General features: G+C 51.3%; 1 protein-coding gene across 4 annotated transcripts in view; it reads right to left on the reverse strand.

The window, feature by feature from the left end:
• Nucleotides 1-4,472: 4,472 nt before the first annotated feature.
• ITGA11 (integrin subunit alpha 11) overlaps nucleotides 4,473-21,310 on the reverse strand; it is a 131,907-nt gene continuing 115,069 nt past the window's right edge. For 2 of the 4 annotated variants that reach the window (XM_008016110.3, XM_008016108.3), the window contains exons 21-30: nucleotides 19,829-19,927; nucleotides 18,230-18,306; nucleotides 16,369-16,458; nucleotides 15,364-15,454; nucleotides 13,580-13,693; nucleotides 13,288-13,374; nucleotides 9,766-9,876; nucleotides 9,528-9,623; nucleotides 6,268-6,381; nucleotides 4,473-5,617 (exon numbers count right to left, since the gene is read on the reverse strand). In XM_008016110.3, the coding sequence (XP_008014301.3) occupies nucleotides 5,546-5,617; nucleotides 6,268-6,381; nucleotides 9,528-9,623; nucleotides 9,766-9,876; nucleotides 13,288-13,374; nucleotides 13,580-13,693; nucleotides 15,364-15,454; nucleotides 16,369-16,458; nucleotides 18,230-18,306; nucleotides 19,829-19,927 (951 nt within the window). In that variant the 3' untranslated portion in view covers nucleotides 4,473-5,545. Of the gene's footprint in view, nucleotides 5,618-6,267; nucleotides 6,382-9,527; nucleotides 9,624-9,765; nucleotides 9,877-13,287; nucleotides 13,375-13,579; nucleotides 13,694-15,363; nucleotides 15,455-16,368; nucleotides 16,459-18,229; nucleotides 18,307-19,828; nucleotides 20,224-21,310 lie in introns of those variants that run through there. The other 2 variants (XM_008016109.3, XM_008016112.3) reach the window with 2 other exon arrangements.

Below are 21,310 nucleotides of genomic sequence, written 5' to 3' on the forward strand. Positions count from 1 at the left end.
GTTAAGTAAAGCATACACCTCTATCCAGAATTTTTTTTTTTTTTTTAGGTTTTTCTTTTTAATGAAGGTCTTACAACTATTTTCCTTTTATTAGCACTGCATACTTCTAAATATTGTTTTTACAAAAGCACTGTACTTTTTTTTTTTTTTTTAAGAAATACATTTTCAGTTACTTCTTTTGGATGTCCCAGATACACTCATCATTTGCAAGTAACAGTAATTTGGCCTTCTCATTTCCAGCATTCACACCTCAGGAGAGTATTAAAGGGTGGTATTGGAGCACACCCTCAGGACATGTTTGTTTTCAAATTTAGATTCTGAGTGGCCATTCCATTCTCTATAGAGGTCTGAAAAAAACAGTGCAGCCCTCTCATTTTATAGTTCAGGACACAAACCCAAAAAGGCTGCACAAGGACTAAGTGTGTCATAACCGAGAGTGGGCTCTGGGTCTCTTGACCCACTGAGCAGTGCTCCTTCACTCTGAGATGCCAGTACTAGGGAAGCTCACCTTCAGATCTCTGCTGGGTCACTCCCCGGCTGCAATACCTAGTGAGACCACGGAAATCATCCAGACAGGTTTTAAAACATTTTTTTCTTTGTTTCAAGTAGTGTCTGCTGTATGACAGATGACTAAAGAAAATACTGGCAGTACTATATTCCTTCAGATACTTGACCTAGAACATTTCAGTATGAGAGAGGCAAACTTTAGATGGTTCAGAAAACCTTAGCTTGTTGGCAAGTTTAGACAAAAATACATTTTCTAATTTGCCTGTGCTTTAAAACTTTGGTGTGCTCAGTCCATCAGAGGGGAGGACTGGGGTTTTGCTTTTGCCTTAAACAACGGCAAGATACTCTTGCAAACTGGTGCTTCCTGAACACCTACTGTATTTCAGGCACTGCACCACAGATAACGCATACAAAAATAAGAGACCAGCCTGGGCAACAAAGTGAGACCCCCTTTCTACACAAAATTTTTTTAAAACTTAGCTGGGCATGGTGGTGCACGTCTGTAGTCCCAGCTACTCGAGAGGCTGAGGTGGGAGGATCACTGAAGTCCAGGAGGTCGAGGCTGCAGTGAGCTGTGATTGTGCCACTGCACTCTAGCCTGGGTGACAGGACGAGACCCTGTCCCAAAAATAAAAATAAGAAAGATGGTCTCTGTCCTTGATAAGCTTGTTTTCCAGTTAGATGCACCTATTTGAAATTTGATTTTCTGTATTTCCTCTAATTCTCTACACAAAAACAAGTTATTTTTTGACTCTGGCTTGGGCCACCTTCTGAAAACATTTCAGACACATCACTAAGTTGCTGCACATCTTTTTAAATACAGTGCCAGGGAGATAGTCCAGGAGTTTGAGACCAGTCTGGGCAACATGGCAAGACCCTGTCTCTACAAAAAATACAAAAATTAGCTGGGTGTGGTGTGTGCCTGTAGTCCCAGCTACTTGGGAAACTGAGGTGGGATCGCTTGACCCTGAGAGGCAGAGGTTGCAGTGAGCTGTGATGGAGCCGCTGCACTCCAGCCTGGGCGACAGAGCGAGACACTCTCAAAACAAACCATGCAAAGCTGATTAGAAAGGGTAAGTCCCTCAATGATAGTGCTCCTCCTTTAAAAATAACTTCCTGCTTGTACTCTACTTTGGACTTGGTAAGTTTGCTAGGTACAGTTTAGCATACATCTTACTGAAAAGTTTTAGAGTCCAGGTGCAAGGCTTATAATTCTCTCTTCATGCTAAATCAGCAAGGCTCTGTTCCTACTTCAGTTTCAGTTTTGGAACATGCTGTCCTATTTTAGCATGATGTTGAAACTAATTGAATAGACAGTGACACAAAAGCACTCTGCAGATTTTAATGTGGCCAATTAGGCCTGGCTGTCCTTTGAGAAAAGAATCTAGTTGATGTTAACACTAACATAAAGATAGTTTGGGAGGTGTTTTTTTTTTTTTTTTTGTAACAAGGAGTGCAGAATAAAAGGCTGGAACCACATTAGCTAGCTGAAGGTAAAAGCAAAGACCAGTATGGTGTTGAATAAAAACGGGACCATTCATACTAATGGCTGTATTTAAGTCACCCAAGGCACATTTGGGTGGTGGGGAGACTGCTTGTTGGGGGTGAGGCATGGGTGCAGTGAGCTATGCCAGGAAAGGAACATGATTAAGCCAGCGGTCTCCATTACAGGCTGCTTGGCATCCTGGGCTTGAAGCCAGGGGACTGACTCAAGTCTAGTGTCTTATTCTCAGACAATATTGATGCTAAAACCTTTTGAATACTGATGGAGGTAGCAGTTTATCTTGTGAAGACCTCTAGGGATGGAAAGGTCCACACCATCTTCCAGAAGCTCTTCCACATGTCCCTGGGCAGAGCTGTTCCATAGTGTCTCTGTTGTGTTTGCACTAGCACTTTGCTCTTTTCATCTAGATACCTGTCATGTTAAGAAACATCACCTTCCTTAACAAAAGTAAAACCCAGAAACTCCGCTGGGGTTTTTGCTGATTTTCTTTGCTGGCTGCCACCAAGATAGTCCTCAGCACAGCTGAAGGGCATCTAAAGACAGGCCTGAGAAACTGACGTTGAAGATTAGAGAATAGCAGAATATTACTATAATATTATAGCAGAATATTATAGCTGTTATGTAATATTAAATCCAGATGGCTGTTCTATAAGTTTAATGTGCTTAGAATTACCTCATAGAACTTGGATCTGTGAAGTCCGAGGAGGAACTTAGGCGTCTGTGGTCTGACTGAGGCAGTCCTGAGACCACTCTTGGAGAAGCTCAGCTCTGCAGAGATCATCTGCTTTATGAGGCACAATGGGCTTGGGCACAACCCCCTCTTTCTTCATCTTCTAGCTTGGATATTCACTTACCTGTTGGTGACAACTCTCAGCCATTAGAGTCATCTAGGGACGTTGGAAACAAATTTGGCCCCTCTCCCAACCAGTGAAATTGGGATCCATAGTGGGTCGGGCCCTTGCAGTGGTCACTTTGAAAGCTCCCAGGTGGTTCTAAGGTGCAGCCAGGATTGAGAAACACTGTTAGCATAGACTTTGCTCCCTATAAGATGCATCTTTGTTTGCTCTACCAGGCACTCTTAAGGCTCATATTGGACATTTATACTTCAGAGTAAATAGATTCAGAAAGGGAGACGATAACAGAAATTGAGAGGCCAAGGGTCTTGATACAACTCTCAGTTTGCCTACCTTTTGACCACTTAGTTGGTCTTGGTGTAGGTCTGGGGAAGGGTGTGAAGGGACTGTGGAGTTCTGGAATAAGGGCTGCCTGCCTCTGACTGCGAGTCCAGAGGTTGCAATTCAGTGACCTCTGGGCTGCATTTGACCAGCAGGTACATTCTGTTTGGCCTGCACTGTGGTCACAGGTAGCAGTTTTTAAAAATATGAATGCAAACCTCTAAAAATCAGGTTTTCCATAAGAGCATTCTCTCAGATCTGATGGTATTTGATGGAAGACTTGGTGCTAAATCAAACAATGCACTTCTGAATGGGGGTTCATTAGTTCTTATTTAGCCAGGTTACCCCATTCATAAGAGTGACGACTGAAATGGAATATGATTTAGCAACATTTCCTTCTGATTCTATTAGAAGGCAATGGGTTTTGATACTCAAATTTTAGTTTCACCATTTTCACCTTTTGCTGCACATCAAGCCCTTCTGAGGCTGTGCTCGGATGACAGAATCTGCCTTGGGAGATAGCAGTCCTAGGTTTAGTTTTGGTTTTGCTGTGGGAGCCTAGGGCTCTCTCTGGTTCTCAGTGTCCTCATTTATGCAAAAACAAGATCAAATTATTTCCACGGTTCTACTTATTGGGATTCCAAGACATGAATGGCACAAGAACAGAATGGAGACACCTTGGTTGAAGTCAGAGTGTAAAAGGGTTAACAATGAAACTGGCCTGGAGAAGTCTGGGAGGCGTGAGAGGGAAGAGCTGGAACCAAGGGCAGAAGCTACAGTGAAACATTTGGGTCCTGACCGTCCACACTGGCCATAGATGGAAGGGCGATCTTGGGAGAGAGAGCACTCCACCCCTGGGGACGCCACACAGAAGCCAGGCAGCCACTTGGAGGGCATGTTGTGGGCAGCAAATAGCAGATGAGTCCCTTCCGACATGTAGGGGGGAGGAAGCAAGGAACCCCCTCAGCTACTTCCTCTCCTTCAAAGCGGAGTGTGGCTCACTGTGATGTGCTCTGCCCACAGAATGGGATGTCAGTGCTTGGTTGTTTTTAAACACTGTATTTTTAATTTTTCAAAAATATTTACGACAGTAAAGGTCGTACTGTGCACGGGGGACAGATGCCTTCGATGTGTCCCCCTTTCATTTCTACCTCAAAACAAGGTTAAGGCATAAATTACTCCGCTGGGCACCAGGCATGCCCCTTGTCCTTGGGGCATTATCACTGGTCATACCACTTGTCCTGGGGGCTGGCGGATGAGATATTTGCCACCGAGGCTGCACAGGCTCCGGGAGTCCTTGCACGCGCTTTATTCAGTGCATTCCAGAGGGCACCCCTCAACAGCGCTGGCCAAGCCCTTCCCTGTGCACTGGTTGGCATAAGGGAAGGATGGGAGGCAGTGTGTGTGTGTAGGGAGGGGCTGATACAGGGAGGGGAGGCTCCCCACCCCTACACCTGCTGCCCAGCTGCAGCCGGGCCAGTGCGTCCATGTCTAGGGGCAGCCTGCAGCAAGAAGACATGTGGGTATGCACAGCCCCAGGGATTGTGTCATCCACATGCTTCCCATGAGGTACCTGGGAACAAAAGTGGCCTGGGAGGGTTGGCAGCTGAGAGCAAGGGGCCACAATTGGTGGGGGAATGTGTGAGTTGCGGTCAACGTGAATGCACGTGGGTGCAGAGCCCGGCTGCCTCTCATCTCAGGGCAGCATCCAGTATCCTGGTCCCACTTGCCTGGCCATCAGTCTCCGCATCTCAGAGCCTTTCTTCATCCCTGGCTCGCAGCTGTCGCCATCAAGCCCTTGGGCTTGGGTTCATTCTTCGGGAGCCCCAGGGGCCTATCTATGGGGAAGGGAGTGGGTATGACTTGGGAGCCAATGGAGGGGTGGGAAGGGTGAGAGAAAAGGGCAGACTTCAGATCTGTTCTGTCTTGGGTCCTTCTGGAACTAGAGGCCTGGAGTGTGCAGATTGGGTTCGTATTTACAGTCTTCCTCCCTGGGTTTCTTTGAAGGATGGGGATAATTACGAATTCCTAGCACCTTAGTAGCTGGGGCAGCAAATGCCCTCCAGAGAGCCTGAGGGAGGCCTTGGCGTGGGCCTGGGTGTGTGTGTGGGGGTGTGTCCCTTTAAATCCCTAGGAGTCTGTGTTGAAGGTGTCCCAGCCTCCCAGCAGGGCAGTTCCACTGAAAACCAGCTTGAGTTCCATTCTGGAGGGAGCAGGCGCCATTGCTCAGGAGATGAGGTCAAGTGCAAAGCCAGCTGGCTTCCTCTCCGCTCCAGCTCGGTGGGGCCACAGGCCTGGGTCTGAACACTGCCTGGACAGGTGTCCTGGCCCCCATCAACTCAAAGTCTCCTCTGGAGCCTCACTCCAGCACTTTGGGGGTGGGGTCCAGACCAGGCTCCCTCCTGCGCCTGGCACTTTTAAAGAAGCCGAGCTGTGAGGAAGCAAAGGGAGACATCTCAGAGGAGGACAGGGTGGACAAGGCCTACCCCTGCTTTCCCTCCACTACCCTTCCTCGAGATTCCTCCCTCAGGGCTTCCTTGAGTACCCCAGCTCCTTCTGAGCACCCCCTCCTCCAGAACTGCCTCTGTGGACTGGAACACAGTGGATGAGACCATGGGCGGCATACAAGAAGTCATGCTGGCTCCCACACCTTGCTGTGTGACCAGCCCCAGCCAACATCCCTCTCTGGGCCTCCTTCATCTGTAGCAGGAGGAGGCTGAGACAAGGGGTTTGTAACCAGAGCTTCAGAGACAGAGATGGACTTTGGGAGGTTTGTTAACAGCTTGACATTGTTGGAGAAATTTTGTGCAGTTGTTTGTACTTGCTTTTTTTTTTTTTTTTCTTTCTCTATTAATAGGAACCTTAGTTCTCATCAGGTTCTCGAAGGCACCCACAGATAGGTCAGAGCCGTAGTCTGAGTGCCCTGTGTTGGCCCTAACCAATGTGTCTGCTGTGGTGAGGGGGTGGGGTGCCAGGTCCCTTGGAGAGGAGAACATGGCAGCGGCCACAAAGCTCCAGGGGCTGGAGCCTGAGCCCACCAGCCAGGATGCTGCTCCTTCCCTCCCCTGCAGGGGCCCTCACCTTCCACAGTGCCAGGACCAGCAGGGCCAGCAGCAGGAGGCCCCCCAGGGTGCTGCCCACAATGATCCAGATGGGGACCTGCCAGTCCTCTTGCTTGGAGATCTCAAACACGATCTGCAAAGGGACGGGGGCCAGGCCAACAGCATTACTGTTCTGGGGCTGGGGTGGCAGCCTGGGACGGGCAGGAGGGTGGAGATAGCTGGCACCTGGTGGGGGAGCTGCATCCTCTTCCTCAGGGGGATGCCAGAAGGATGGGTGGACAGGCCAGCCGAGGCCTCAGGATGACCAGCATCCGAACAGCCGACACTGGGTTCAGTGGCCCAGATGATCCTACCTCCTTGAAACACTTGCTGCCTTTGGCCTCAGGCCCCACCACTCCCTGGATCCTCCTCCCACCACATGGGCTACTCCTTCTCCCTTTGCTGCCTCCGCATCGCCTCCCGCACTTCTAAAGGTCAGTGTGTCCCACGGTTCAGTCCTGGCACCTCTTCTTTTTCTAGAGTCACTTCCTGGGTGAACTCAGGGCTGACTTTCCCACGAGTCACGGTAGGCATGGTGCCAAGGCCCATAACACTTTTAGGAGCCCACGAAAATGTTTACATTTCTTTTAAAATTAGAGGAAAAAATGGAATAGAATCCAGCTTGGATAACATTTTTTTGTCTTTGTGCCAACACAGTTATAAACCATAATTTTAAATATTTTTTTCCCGTGGAGAAAGGCGTCTCAAAGGCAAAAGTGGCCAGGGCTGGGAAGGTCAGAAAGCAAGTCCAGGCCAGCTCCCTCAGTCCTGTGGCTATCACCGTCTACACGCTGACTGCTCTCACATTTCTGTCTTCCGCCTGGATTCTCCACTGAATTCCAGGCTCATACCGACTGTCTCCTGGCCTGCCTGGCAACTGTAACAGGCCCCTAACCAAGCTCTTAACACCCCAGCCCCTCAAGCCTGCTCCTTCCAGTTCTCTCTCACCTAAGCAAATGGCAGCACTATCCCTCCACACTGCTTAGGCCAGAAGCCACCTATCCATCACTGACCCTAACTCTCACCCACACGGAGCCCAGCAACAAAATCTGTCCACTCTATCTTGGAAACACCTGAAATGTGGCCACTCCTCCCACCTCCTGGACCTGAGCGCCCTCACATCTCCTCTGGAGACTACAGCGCTGCCCGACTGCCTCCCCTCTGCAGTCTGCTCTCAGCACAGCAGCTAGAGGGATCCTTCTAACCAGGAAGGCAGGCCCAGGCTCTGCTCTGCTCAAGCTCGCTCAGAGTAAAAAGTGCAGTCCCGGCCCTGGCCTGCAAGGCCTTCCCCTCTCTGGTCCCACCTGTCTTGCTGACCTCACCTCCTGCTCCCTCTCACTCTACTCTAGACTCCGGCCACCTGGCCTCCAACATGCATGCCATGGCGTGCCTGCTGCAGGCACTGCTATTCCCTCTGCCTGCAAGGGTTTTCCTCACACAGCCGCAAGACATTTCTGTCTTCCTCATGGTCTCTGTCTGATGTCACTTTATTGGAAAGGCTTTTCCCACCTCCCCTGTATAAAACAGCGCCCCCTGGCACTCCACCCTTAGATGTGTGCCTTTTTCTGGGTGGCCCTTATCACCAGTTGACAATGTTTATATTTATGTTTATTGCCTGCCTAGAATGTCAGCTGTAGGAGAGCGGGGGTGTTGTTTTGTCCCTGCTCTATCCTCAGAACCTGGAACTGTGCCGGGAATGTAGCAGGAGCTCAGCTAACATGTGGAGTGAACGGACCACCCGCAACAGCAGACAGGGCCCTGCTTTGGCCACTGACTCGCTGTTCAACTTGAGGCGAGTCACTGTCCCTCCTGACTCATCTCACATGCCTCGGTGTGCATACCTGAGAGATGGGGGTGGCGACAGTGCCTCACAGTGTTGTGAGGTCTGTCACCGTGTTCGGCACACAGCTGGGGGCCAGCAAATGGCAGGGCCCTTATGTGTGCTCTTTCTGTCCCTCAAGGCGGGTACCTGGCTATGCCTCCCCAGCGCTGGCACCTAGCACAGAGCCCAGCATACAGGGGCTTAATTTCGGGGTTGCTGGATTTCTAAAAGAGAAGTGAGGCATCTACAGAGTATAAGAGGAATTTTTTGGGAGGTTGAGTGGGGGTGGAAGAAGGAAAAGTCACGTAAAAGACAACCATCAATGTGAGAAGAAGGGTTCTCTCTTTCTCTCTCTGTCTCTCTGTCTCTCTCAATCTCTGTATGTGCAGGGTATATGTGTGTGTGGGGGTGCCTGTACCATACCTCCCTCTCTTGGATGCCAGGAACATTCCAGCATCTTTCAAGATGCGGTTCAAACAGTCTCCAGAAAGCTTTCCAGGGACATCTCTCGCTCTGAACCGCTCCCCCTGGACCTGTGCTCACCCCCAGACTGCGCTCACCCCCAGACTTCACTCACCTGTTTATTGTCACTGTTCCCCTGCCTGCCTAATTTATCTCTGTTTCCCCTTTTGGGGCCGAAGGAGTCATAGGAGAGACACCCAACAAATGCCAAATGAATGAACACACAACACAGCTCCTTAGGTGGATCCTGATACCCCTCTGCCTGGCATCCCTCCGCCCTATTGTGATTGGTTTTTGTTGGATTGTTTTATAAGGGATGCTTCCTGACCCCGCCTCTTTGCTCTCCAGCATCTCCCTGGGGTCGAGATGGGAGCTTACTCCGCCTCTGTAACAGGAACACTCGCCTGGAGCCCAGGCTGGCATTTCTGGGGTGTGGCCAGTGGAGGGCAGCAGCGTCCCACGCCCGGCTGTCCTGTCTATTTCCACAGGACTGGGCTTTGCTTGCTTGCTTTCTTTCACAAATGTATTTCTTTTCTTTTTTCTTCCTTTGCTACTTCTTCCAGGAATGGGCTTTTCTTTAAGACCTCATTTCTCGTTGGGTCTCACACAGAGTCTCACTCCTTTCCCGGACCCCGAATGAAGCCAGTGTGATCTGTAACAATCTGCTTTTACCCAACTAATAAAGAGGCCAATACCGAGGCATCTCCCATCCTTTGGTCTTCACAAACTCAGTTCACATTAGACCTCTGGACCTTACCTAGTGTTGCCCCTGAGGCCCATTTGTCTTGCTTTTTCCCCTCTCCTCAGCGGCCGCCCTAACAGCCCTCAGGTCTGCCTAATTCTCTCCTGCTGGGACATGCAGCCAGGGGTTGTAGGAAAACTCTAGAGGAGTGCGGCCAACCCTTTCCCAAGCTGTCTGGCCTAAGCCCAGTTCTGCAGGGCTCCCAGGGACTCACCTGACGGCTGGGATCCTCCTCACGGAAGATGAAGGGGCTGTGGAACTGCCTCTGCAAGGCTGCGTTGACCATGATTTTCATGGATTTGTATTTGAGCTGTGCAATCAGAGGGCTCATCAGAAGCTGGCCTAGAAGCTTTTCTTCCCGTCCCCTCCCCAGGCAGCCCCAGGTGGAAGACATCCCAACAGCCACCCCCTTTCCCTTCTTCCTTCCAGCGCAGCCCAGGGGCTCTACTTACTGCTTTTAGGGACCTCAACCACAGGTTCCCCAGTAGATGGAAATTGATTTCCTGGTTGGGGGCCAGCCGTATATTGCAATTGATGGAGACGACATCAGAGTTGCTGTGATTCTGAAAGAGAAGATGGGTTTCAGGGCTGAGCTGCTGGGCTAGGGGAGCAGGGGGCGGCAACACTGCTTGAATGACTGGGGCTCTGCTCCTGGGGGCAGACGCAGAGGACAGGGGACAAGGAGAAATTTGGGAGTGGGGGACATGTGCACTGTGCCTGCCAGGGGATGACTGAAGGACAAATGAAGGACGGTATATCTGATGCTCCAGTTGAAGCTGTGCATTGTGACCGGCCTGGGTATATTCCAGGGACAGAACTTTGGTTCAACATTAGGGAATCTATAAATGTTTCCCATTCACCATATAAACACATTAAGATAAAAAATTCTTTGTAGTCCCAGCTACTCGGGAGGCTGAGACAGGAGAATGGCCTAAACCCGGGAGGCGGAGCTTGCAGTGAGCTGAGATCACGCCACTGCACTCCAGCCTGGGCTACAGAGCGAGACTCCGTCTCAAAAAAAAAAAAAAAAAATTCTATGATCACTGCAACAGATGCAGAAAAAGTATTTTAGGAAGTCCAACTTCTGTTCATGATAAAAACTCCCAGGGAACTTCCTGAATCAGATAAAAGGGGTCTTCATAAAGTTCATGGAAAATGTGTATTACGGAAAAACTATGCATGGATTCCAAAACTTTTTTTGCACCAAAATAAACTCATATTAACTTGTTGTAACCTATGTGAACATGATCCAGTTTGAGGCACTAAGAAGGACAAGACATCAGTTTGAAAACAGCCCCTATCAGAGCAACATGAATTCTGCTAAAATTGAAGCAAAAACAAACATCAAATTTATGGCGAAACTTGAGTGGAAGAACAGTGAAATCATTGATGCGTTATAAAAAGTTGATGGGGATGATATCACAAAGAAATCAGCAGTTTGCAAATGGATAACTTGTTTTAAGAAGGGACTAGAGGGCCGGGTGTGGTGGCTCACGCCTGTAATCCAAGCACTTTGGGAGGCTGAAGCAGGCAGATCACAAGGTCAGGAGACTGAGACCATCCTGGCTAACACAGTAAAACCCCGTCTCTATTAAAAAAAATACAAACAGTTAGCCAGGTGTGATGGCATGTGCCTGTAATCCCAACTACTTGGGAGGCTGAGGCAGGAGAATCACTTGAACCCAGGAGACGGAGGTTGCAGTGAACTGAGATCACACTATTGCGCTCCAGCTGGGTGACTGAGGAAGACTCAGTCTCAAAAAAAAAAAAAAAAAAAAAAGAAAAAAAAGGAGGGGTTAGAGGACATTGACACTGAAGATGGAGCTTGCAGCAGATCATTCATATCAATTTGTGAGGAAAAAAATAATCTCGTTCAGGCCCTCATTGAAGAAGCCTGACAATTAACAGCAGAACCATTAGCCACTATATAACCACTATAGACATCTCAGTTGGCTTAGTTGACATCATTCTGACTGAAAAATTAAAGTTGAGCAAAATTTCCTCTTGACGGGTGCCCAATCTGTTGCACCCAGATCAGCTGCAGAAAAGAGCAGAACTTTCAATGGAAATTTTAAACAAGTGGCATCAAGATCCTGAAGCATTTCTTCAAAGAATTATAACAGATAAAAGGTGGCTTTGCCAGTACCATCCTGAAGACAAAGCACAAAAAAAGCAGTGGCTACCAAGAGGTGGATGTGGTCCAGCCAAAGCAAACGCAGATCAGTCAAGAGCAAAGGTCATGGCAACAGTTTTTCGGAATGCTCAGAACATTTTGCTTGTTGACTTTCTGGAGGGCCAAAGAAAGAGAACATCTGGTTATTACGACAGTGTTGTGAGAAAGTTAGCCAAAGCTTTAGCAGAAAAATGGCTGGGAAAATGTCGCCAGAGAGTCCTTCTCCACCGTGACAATGCTCCTGCTCGCTCCTCTCAAAGGAATTTCAAAAAGTTTGTGGAAAAATGGAATTAAAAGATAAAAATTAAAAATTAAATTTTACTTCTCAACATAAGCTCCATCAAGTTCAAAACACTTTTGTAAGCCATGATACCAACCATTCAGTCCATTCTTAAATGACTAAGCATCCTGGGAATTTAACCATGTCAATGCAGTCCTTTTTTTTTTTGAGACAGAGTCTTGCTCTGTTGCCCAGGCTAGAGTAGAGTGGCACGATCTCGGCTCACTGCAACTTCTGCCACCTGGGTTCAAGCGATTCTCTTGCCTCAGCCTCCCAAGTAGCTGGGACTACAGACGCACGCCACCACACCTAGCTAATTTTTGTACGTTTAGTAGAGATGGGGTTTCACTATGCGGGCCAGGCTGGTCTCGAGCTCCTGACCTCATGATCCACCTGCCTCGGCCCCCCAAAGTGCTTGGACAATAGGCACGAGCCACTGTGCATGGCCTAATGCAGTGTTTTTTAACATTATTAACTGAGGAAAAATGGGTGTCCTTTAAATATATTTTTTTAAGATTTAACAAACCAAAAGAAGTTAGAAGGAACCAAACCAGGACTGGAAGGTGGATACCTAATGATTTTGAAATCCCCTCATGTGGGAAGCCTATAGCAATGATCATATTTAACAATCAAAATAAAAATAAATTCCTTTAAGTCATCATGATTAAGGTAATCCTGATGATTCTGTCATCATCATATCTATTTACCATTGCAGAAAAATGGTAAGGAGGTCTTAGCTAGAGTAATACCACAAGATCATTTATAATATAAGGATTAAGCGGAGAAGCTAACGTTGATGGGAAACCCAATTTTCAAACAGAATTTATTAGGTGAAAGTTGCTAGTGTTGCTGCCTCGCTGCCCACCTCAACCCCAATGCAGCCCAAATCTTTGGCAAAGCACGCTACCCTCAATAAGTGTTTTGTCGGGGGCACTTGTCTGGGGGAAGTAAAACTAAAACAGCGAAGATTGTTGTCTGGGTAAAGAACAGTGGAAGCAGGGTGAGAAACTGGTATCTGGAGGCAGAGGCAACCCTGAGAAAGCAAACTGGAAATGAGCAGGTGTTTTGGGAGGGCCGTGGAAATTGAAGCTGATCTGCATTCCATCTCTAAGGCAGGAGGCCCCAGCTGATGCGGCCAAATGTCTCCAGTACAAGCCACGTGTGTGTTCCGCTGTTCCGCTTCTCTCTGCTTCTCTGTATCCTATGGGCCCGCTTGGCCCAGGTGCAAGTCCACTGTCCCCACCCCTTTCTGCTCGTTTGCCTGGCACACCGCAGGCTGTGACCTTGGCTTCTCAGACACTCACTCTGTGGGTTTGTCCCTCTCCCTGTGAGATGGGGGACTCACACAGGCCAAGAAGTCTTTTCCTCCTTCAGTTTTTTCTTGGTTTGGGGCTGGGTACATCTAGGTGCTCAGTAAGCTCTTATTGACAAGCTGTTGGATCAGGAGGGAAATGGCCCCAGAGCGCTGGCGGCACGCTTCTAACCCCAACCACTGTGGCTCTCTGCATGGGGGGCACTCACCAGCTGCGGAGCGCGACTCAAGTCTTCCTCCATTGGGGTGGGCCGGTACTCAGTGCTGTTCCCCCAGATGTTACAGGACGTGTTCGCCTACATAAAGGACACGGACACACACACACACAGCCTCACAACCAGCTCTGGCAGATACAGGTTCCCAGAGATGTTTCTTTTCTCCTCCTCTAGCCCTGACCCTGGAGAAGGGAGCTGGGGTCTGGGAACCTGGGGACACACGTAGGGGGAATGTCTGTCTCCTTCTGGTCCCCTTCCCTGAGCCGGCGCCCAAGGGCATCGGTACCTGGTCGGTGAGGAAGTCCCTCAGCTTCAGCAGGCGGTTGCCGCCCCTGGTGGCGATGGGAACGGTGATCTTCATCATCACCCCGTGGATGGGGAACAAGCCCAAGTTCTGGATCTGTGGCCAGAGACGGTGGGGGGTGTCAGTACAGTCAGTTCAGGGGGCCGGAAAACAAGGCCCACAGGGGCCAACCAGCCCCTGGGGGTGACAATTCCCCCACCAGGCCTGGGAAAAAGGCCTACTCAATGCCCCTGGTGTTTTCGCTGTGGAAGCTCCTACGCTCTGTCCAATTGTGGCTGGGGACTGCACAGACGAGTGCAAGAAAGTCTGAGAGGGGAGGGGTGGCTGGAAGCTGAAGACAAGCCAGTGGGGATCCAGAGGCCGGAGAGCAGGGGCCACCTCCATTTTCTTTTCTTTTCTTTTTTTTTATGAGACTGAGTCTCGCTGTATCACCCAGGCTGGAGTGCAGGGGCGCGATCTCGGCTCACTGCAAGCTCCGCCTCACGGGTTCACACCATTCTCCCACCTCAGCCTCCCGAGTAGCTGGGACTACAGGCGCCCGCCACCTCACCCGGCTAATTTTTTTTTTTTTTTGTAGTTTCAGTAGAGATGGGGTTTCACCGTGTTAGCCAGGATGGTCTCGATCTCCTGACCTCATGATCTGCCTGCCTCAGCCTCCCAAAGTGCTGGGATTACAGGCGTGAGCCACTGTGCCCAGTCCACCTGCATTTTCAACTCTTTTTGGCTGGGGTGGGATTTTGTAGAGGCCAGGGGTGAAGACGGTGACAGCAAATAATGCATTATGAGATGGAATCATTAATTAACAAAGGATGTATTACTAAATAGCGAGTGTGTGATTGTTCACATTCTAGCAGTGTCACATTTAGTGCCAGAGCAGCAGTGATTCTAAGCAGGAGTTTGGAATCAGAAAGACCAGGAATCTAATCCTGGGCCCCCACTACCTATGAGCTGTGTGGCCCTGAGCAGCTTACTATGCCTCTCTTGAACAAGCCATGCAGGGCTCAGTGTGTCTGAAGTCCAGTATCCAGCTGTCAACCTGTCCTCAGCTTTCACGCAGCCTAGGAGAAGTTGATAAACTTACAGCAGTTCAGGGTTGAGGGCGCTATCAGGGTCCACTGTAGCAGAGGCTGCTGAATTGCCTCCTAACTCTCATTCTCCCTTTTTCCTTAGTGACAGAACTGAGACTAAAAGCCACATTTCCCAGCCTCCCTTACAGCTGAATCACAATGTTCTGGATAAAGAGAGGTCACTGGAAGAGTGAGGAACTGCCAGGGAGGTCCCTTAATAAAGAGGGAGCATGCTCTTCTCCCCTTCCTCCTTCCTGCTGCCTGGAATGAGAACGTGATGGCTGGAGCTGCAGCCATCTTGTACTGTGAGGCAAACTGGAGGCTGGCAAGTTCACGCCGAGGATGGTGAAATAGAAGACCCACTCCTGGATGACTCTGTGAAGCTGCCAACTCTGGACTTCTTTTATGGGAGAGAGTAAACCCTAGTGTGTTTAAACAACTGTTTAAAAAATGTTTTAAAGAATTTTAGGCAACCACACCCTATCTTCACCCATATGTCTCCCACTGCAGTCCAGTTGTTTTTCAGAAGACTGAGAGGCCCAGAGAGGGGCGGTGACGTGCCTAAAGTCGCACAGTGGGTGGGTGGCAGGGTTGAGACTGGACTCCAGGCACTAGTGATGATTTCACATTCCTCCCCTCCGGGATGGGGGTGCTCGGATCCCATCGTTCCCCCTCCACCCGGCTCCCCTCCGGCCTCACCCTGAAGATGCAGCTGAAGGGAGGCCCGATACCATCATATCTCTCCAGCGAGCTATTGGGTTTGACCTCGTAGTGGCTCAGGCTGCTCCTCCTGCAGAGACAGAGGACAGGGCTGTCGTGAGCTCAGTCAGTGCTGGCTGGAATGACAGATGAATGAAAGAGGGAGACGGCATGTGCCGGCCTCCCCAGGGCCACAAAAAACAGGTTCCCTCTTGTGTCAGTTGGGAGTGAGTGTCATGTTGGAAGGATTCTGAGCCTTCGCAGGAATCAGCGCTGCCATGGGTGAGCAATGTCTGCCTCCTGAGTGGGTGGGCGTGAGTCAGAAGAGCCAGTTATTTCATCCCTGCCCCAGCCTGTTTGCCTAGGGGTGTAGCTGCTTTTCGGAGCGACCGTGCCACTGTGCTGCCTTCCACCCTCTAGGGATGGCTGGCGTGGGAGGGCCTGAGCTTCCTCTTCGTATCTGCTGTTCTGCCCTGACTTCTCCATCTGCCTGTGAGCTCTCAGAGGACAGGGGCTGTTTCCTCCGTCCGATTGGGGGCCAGAAGCGCACCAAGGGGGCGGGGGTGGGAGCAGTCTTTCTTTTGGGGAGGAGTCTTTTCCCACTGACGTTGTTTAGATGTGCTGGCGTAAGATGATAATAAAAAGCAGATTGACTTATGATAGATATTATTACTGTTTTTAAATTCTCTACAGACCATGCATCCACTTGTTGCCTATGTCAGGGCTGGACGCCTCCCACTGCCCCCACCCTCCCTTCTTGCCCCTGCTGGGAGCTCCCCAGGGCCAGGCCTGTGTCTCCTCCTTCCTCTATTTTGATATCCCCTCCTGATATTGGATGGGGAGCTGCACTCTCTGACCCATCAGGGTCACTCTTGGCTCCATCCATAGTCCCTTAGTGCGGGCGTCTGGCCCTATTAGGGCTCATCAGAGGGTACCCCCCCTTAGGCCTCCATCCTCCCACTCTCCATGCCTTCCCTCTCCTGGGGCCCCTGGAGCCCGGCCCACCTGGTGAAGAGGACGTCAGCCTCGTATTTGAGGTGGAAGCGTAGGGGGGCCACGTTGTCTTCCTTGGTGCTGTCCCGCTCGTTACTGTCACTGCAGGGAGAGCCAGGCAGCAGGGTGAGGAAGGGGTTCAGCACAGGCAGCGGGAAGGGTCTGAGGCAGACTGTGGAAGGAGCACGCTGGCTTATCTGGGGCTGATGGGCACCAGACAGGTCAGACAGGAAACCTGAGGCGTCTCCTAGGAGAGGAAGGGCCAGAAGTGGGGATGGATGACACCAGCTCTACCTGCTGCCCCTTTAGGTGGAGTCAGGGGAGGGCTCTGGACTGGATCTGGGAGGCCTGTGCCTGGCCTGGCATGGACGGGACCCCAGCCTGTTTGCCTCCCTCACCAGGCTGCCCGTCTGTCAGGCGGGCCAATCCTGCTGCCTGCTGGATTCTCAGGGTCTGTGGGAGACGACACCTGTGGCAAAGGCTCGCCCACGGAGGAGGGATGGTGAGAAATTCACAGTGGAGTCGTTCATTTATCCCTGGACTGACCGGGGGCAGCTCCTACAGGGCGGCCAGGGGCACTCTGCTGCCATGAGAAGGCTGGGAGTGAAATTCACAGACATCTTCAGGGGGCTTCTGTCCAGTGTACCTCCCTTCATATCTGAGCACCATCAACTACTGGGGCAAATAATTTTAGACATAAAAACGTACGATTCTTGCTTGCTACATAGACCGAGTTTGATTCCCTTTGGAAGCCTTACCCCAAGATAGGGGTTTGGTTAGAAAAGGGAGACCCACCACACACAGATGTGCCCCCAGAGCCCCCTCTTACACACACCTAGTTCTCAGACACCGCCCACAGCTGTGCCAGAGACACTGCTCTGCAAGTGCGCGCTCATTTCTCCCGTGAAGACGGGACTGGGTTTTCTAAGAGCGGGGCAGAGCGCAAGGGAGGCCTTGCCAAGTTTGCCACGTGGTGTGTGAGAATTCTACCACAACGCGCAATTCATTTAACTGTAGCTGGGACGTGAGCACATGTGGGGTGTGAGTGCCCAGTGCTTCTGTGACCTCTGACCTGCATGTGTGTGTGCTGCAATGTTAGTGTTCGGTTTGTCTGGGGTATTTATTTCTTAGCTAAGGATTTTTGCCATTTGTAAGGCTCCACAGTGGACAGAATCCCACTGTCCTTCCCCACATAGAGGTAATTCTGCACAAAAGAGACATGTATTTACTACTGACACAAAGTGATTCATGGTGTCAGCATATAGCAAGCTACCTCCGAGAGACCTGGGAGACAGATAGACAGACAGACAGGAAGACCCACACAGAGTAAGAAAAGGCCTCTTAAAAATGGGAGAGAGGTGACTAGGACAGGAAGAGCCCTGGATGGGGAATAGGATGAGTAGTGTTCAGCTTCCAGCTGCACAATTCACTGCTGTGTGTCCTTGGGAAATTCACTCACCCTCTCTGAGCCTCTCTTTTCTTAACTTGGAAGATGGTGTGGGGAATAACCCCTGCTTTGATGATCTTAAGGGGCCTCTGTGAGGACTGAGATTTTTGCCTGTACAATGCTTTATAACCGTAGGGTTTGTGAATTACTACTGTATACAGGGTTGTCTAAAAGTAAAGGGCTGACATTATTATTTATCATCCAAAGAATGAAGAGTGGTGGCAACACAAGGGGCAGCAGGTTGGCCCACACCTGCAACAGATGCCAGCTCCCCTCCCCACCCCGTTCCCTCCACTCAAGGTTGGGGCAGTGAGGGACAGGGCGTGGGGCGGCGGACTCAGTGTTGGGAGGAGCAGTCGCTAGCAGCCAGAGAACTGGGCCCCAGAGTAGCAAGCTTGGGGGAGAAGGAGCAGGCACGGCCCTGACCTGCCTGCAGCGAGCTCGATCTCCAGGTGGTGTAGGAAGATGGATTTGCTGAACTCAAAATCAAGACGGAAAGCCACCTGCAAGGAAGCGGTCACATGTCTGGGCATTGCCAGGACCAGCCCCGCCCACTCCCCACAGCCCACTTCCCACAGCCCCCTGCCTGGCTTGGGGAGGGAGAGCTTGCTAGGGGGTTGGGGAACTGCTGGCTGGGAACAGGCTGGGAAAGGAGGACCAGGTGCTAGAGAACGTGAGCTGAGCTTCAGGGCTGCTGTGGGGACACAGCCAAAGACAACAGCTCCCACAGTGGGGTTTCTCGGGGCTGAGCCAGACTCCTCCCTCTTCCTCTTCTTTTGTTTTTAACGAAAGGCAACCAGAAAGCAGCAAGTCCAGCTCCAGACTCTGTCTGCAGGATTTTTAGGGTAGGGGGCCTTGATGGCAGGAAGGGCCGACGGCCATTACAGGATGTAGGGGCCAGAGCGTTTGGTAGGAGCGCCTCACCCACCTCTTCTTTGTGCGTGATGGGGAGGGGATGGCCCGGAGAGGGATGAGGGCCAGTGGCCACCCAGCAGGCCAACAAGGCGTCTGCCCCTTGTCTGGCAGTGCTCCTGCCACACTGCTGACCTGGGCCCTGATGCTCCCCCTGCCCTTTGCCCCGCGGTGGGGAAACACGCGACCCTCCTCGCCTCCTCCCCGCCTCGCCTGGGGGCATTACTGGGACTTTGCACAGACACCTGCTGCTCTCCCAGGTCTCACCCTCACGAGGTGAGGAGACCTCAGCGGCCCCTTCTCCGTAGCAGTGGCTGGGCATGGGTGGGGAAGCCTGGGCTGTGTCCTGCTCCATCCCCACTCCAGAGCTCCTGGGTTTGTCGGTGCCTCAAACCAGAAACTACACCTTCGACTTGTTTCTCACCAGGGAGGTGCTTTGCTAAGGAGCTCTCATCCCCGCTCCTATTTCTTCCACTTTCCCCAGCCGTGCAGACCCTGCTCCTGGGAGCACTGCTGCTGCCTAGCTGGCTCCTGCCACGGCTCCTCTCTGATTCCCAAGTCCAAGCAGCTTGGCTTCAATTAGATCTTCTCCTGCTCCAGAACCTTCTGTGGCTGCCCACTGTCCAGGGCTGATATCCAAACACTCCCTGCAATCTGGTGTCTCCCTCCCTTTCCCAGCTACTTTGCTTCTCCCTTCACACACCCACCCTCTATTCATATGAGCTCTTAAGCACAGTTGGGTGGTAGGTGCTCACGAAATGGTAGTTTCTCTCCCCATCCCTCCCCATACACAGCACAGTGGCAGAGGCCAGAAATCTGAAAAACTTGTGAGGGTGCAGAACAGTGGGACTGGCTAAGGGCAGGTGGGAGACTAGTGGCTGGGAGTGGTAGGAATTCTCTCTGAGTTAATGGATGGGCTGCTAGCCTGGGGATGGCTGGCTAATTTGGTCACTTGCATGTCATTTCATGAGAGAAAAGACAAATAAAAGCCACCTCAGGTCTCCCACCCCCACTTGGTCTTCTGTTCACTCCTGTTGCTCTTGCCTCCCTCCCCAAACTCCCTGTGCCTCCCAGTGCCCACCCTGGCCCTTCCCGACTGTCCCCAGCCTCAACCTTGGCCTTGGCCCTGAAGAAGGGGTAGCTGACGTTGCAGACTTTCTTCTGGAGCCTCCTCTCCTCGTTCACGCACTCGATGTTACCGTCCGAGTCCTCCTGGAGGTGGGTGGCAGACATCATGGCAGCAGTTAGGCAGGGCCTGGGACCAGGTCTGGAGGCTCCCTTACCCCCAGCCTCCACCCCCTTCCGCAGGGACTGCCTCAGCCCCTGCTACCCATACGGGGAAGCCCGGACCGCAGCCCTTCTGACGTGTGAGATCCCAGAGGCCCCAGAGGCTGGGGTGTGACTTGGTTCCTGGTACTTGGCTTCACATGGGGCGGGACACACTCAGAGGCTGTCGGGCGGTGGCAGGAGAATGGCAGGGGCTCATGTATGCGTCTCATTTTGTTCATCTGTTAAATGGGGATGACAGTAACTATCTCATCTAGTTGTTATGAGGATTACATGACGCAATGCACATAAATGCAGCGCCTATCCCATGTCCTGCCTATTGTCATCACTCGTATGTGGCAGCTACTGTTAGGATGATTATTTGTCCCTACTGTGGGCTCTGCACTGTTGGGCATTACCTGGGCACACAGCTGTGCATGTCTCTGGGCATGCATGCACCCATGTGGGTGTGAGCCTGTGTCTGTGGAGACTCTGTGTGTGTCTGCGTGTCAGTGCATGTGTGTGCATGTACCTGCTGCATGTATACAGAGCATGTGCGTTTCCCTGGACGAATATGTAGGCATTGTGTTTTTGCATGTGTGTGCAAAAAGTGTGTGCCCAGCTCTGGACACAGACATGGCTAAGACAAGGCTCTTGGCCCCTGGGAGTTGAGGGTTTCAAGAGGCCAGCACTTGGAGACTGATGTTTCTTCAGAGCACATGAAGGGCTGTGCCAGATGCTGTGCGGGCTGGAGGGCCACCTGTGGCCTTGGAGAGCTTCCGGAAAGATACCCCAGAGAGCAGGGCTGAGGACTATCCTTTATCACAAAGTGCAGTCTCAGGCGCCAGCTGTGGGGCAGGAATTCCGCTCTGCTGCTCACCAGCTGTGTGGTCCCAGGCAGGCCTTAATACCTCCCTATGCCTCAGTTTCCTCCTCTGTAAAATGGGGAAGCCACCATCACCACTACCACCACCACTACTGCTATGCCCGAGGCTTCTGCAAGGGTTAAATGTACGCCAAGTGCTAGCACAGCGCTGGACGCCATGAGTGGGCAATACGTGGATGGTCACCAAGTAGGAACAGGAGCCTATCGGGCAGAGGAGAGAGGAGTCCCAGGTGGGGGTCATGGTGGGAACGAGCAGGGTGTGCTGGGTACAAGATGGCCCGTGGCAGGGTTAGGGGAGAAGCGGCAGGAGGTGGATGGGATGGGCCTTGAATGCCACAATGAGGAGTCTGGAGTTTGTTCTGACAGCAGCTGGGAGTGATCAGAAGTTTTAACGTGGGGAGGAACTGGTTCTGATTCTTGTCAGAAGGACCTTCCGAGCAAGC

Source organism: Chlorocebus sabaeus, chromosome 26, assembly GCF_047675955.1.
Source record: "Chlorocebus sabaeus isolate Y175 chromosome 26, mChlSab1.0.hap1, whole genome shotgun sequence".
NCBI lineage: Eukaryota > Metazoa > Chordata > Mammalia > Primates > Cercopithecidae > Chlorocebus > Chlorocebus sabaeus.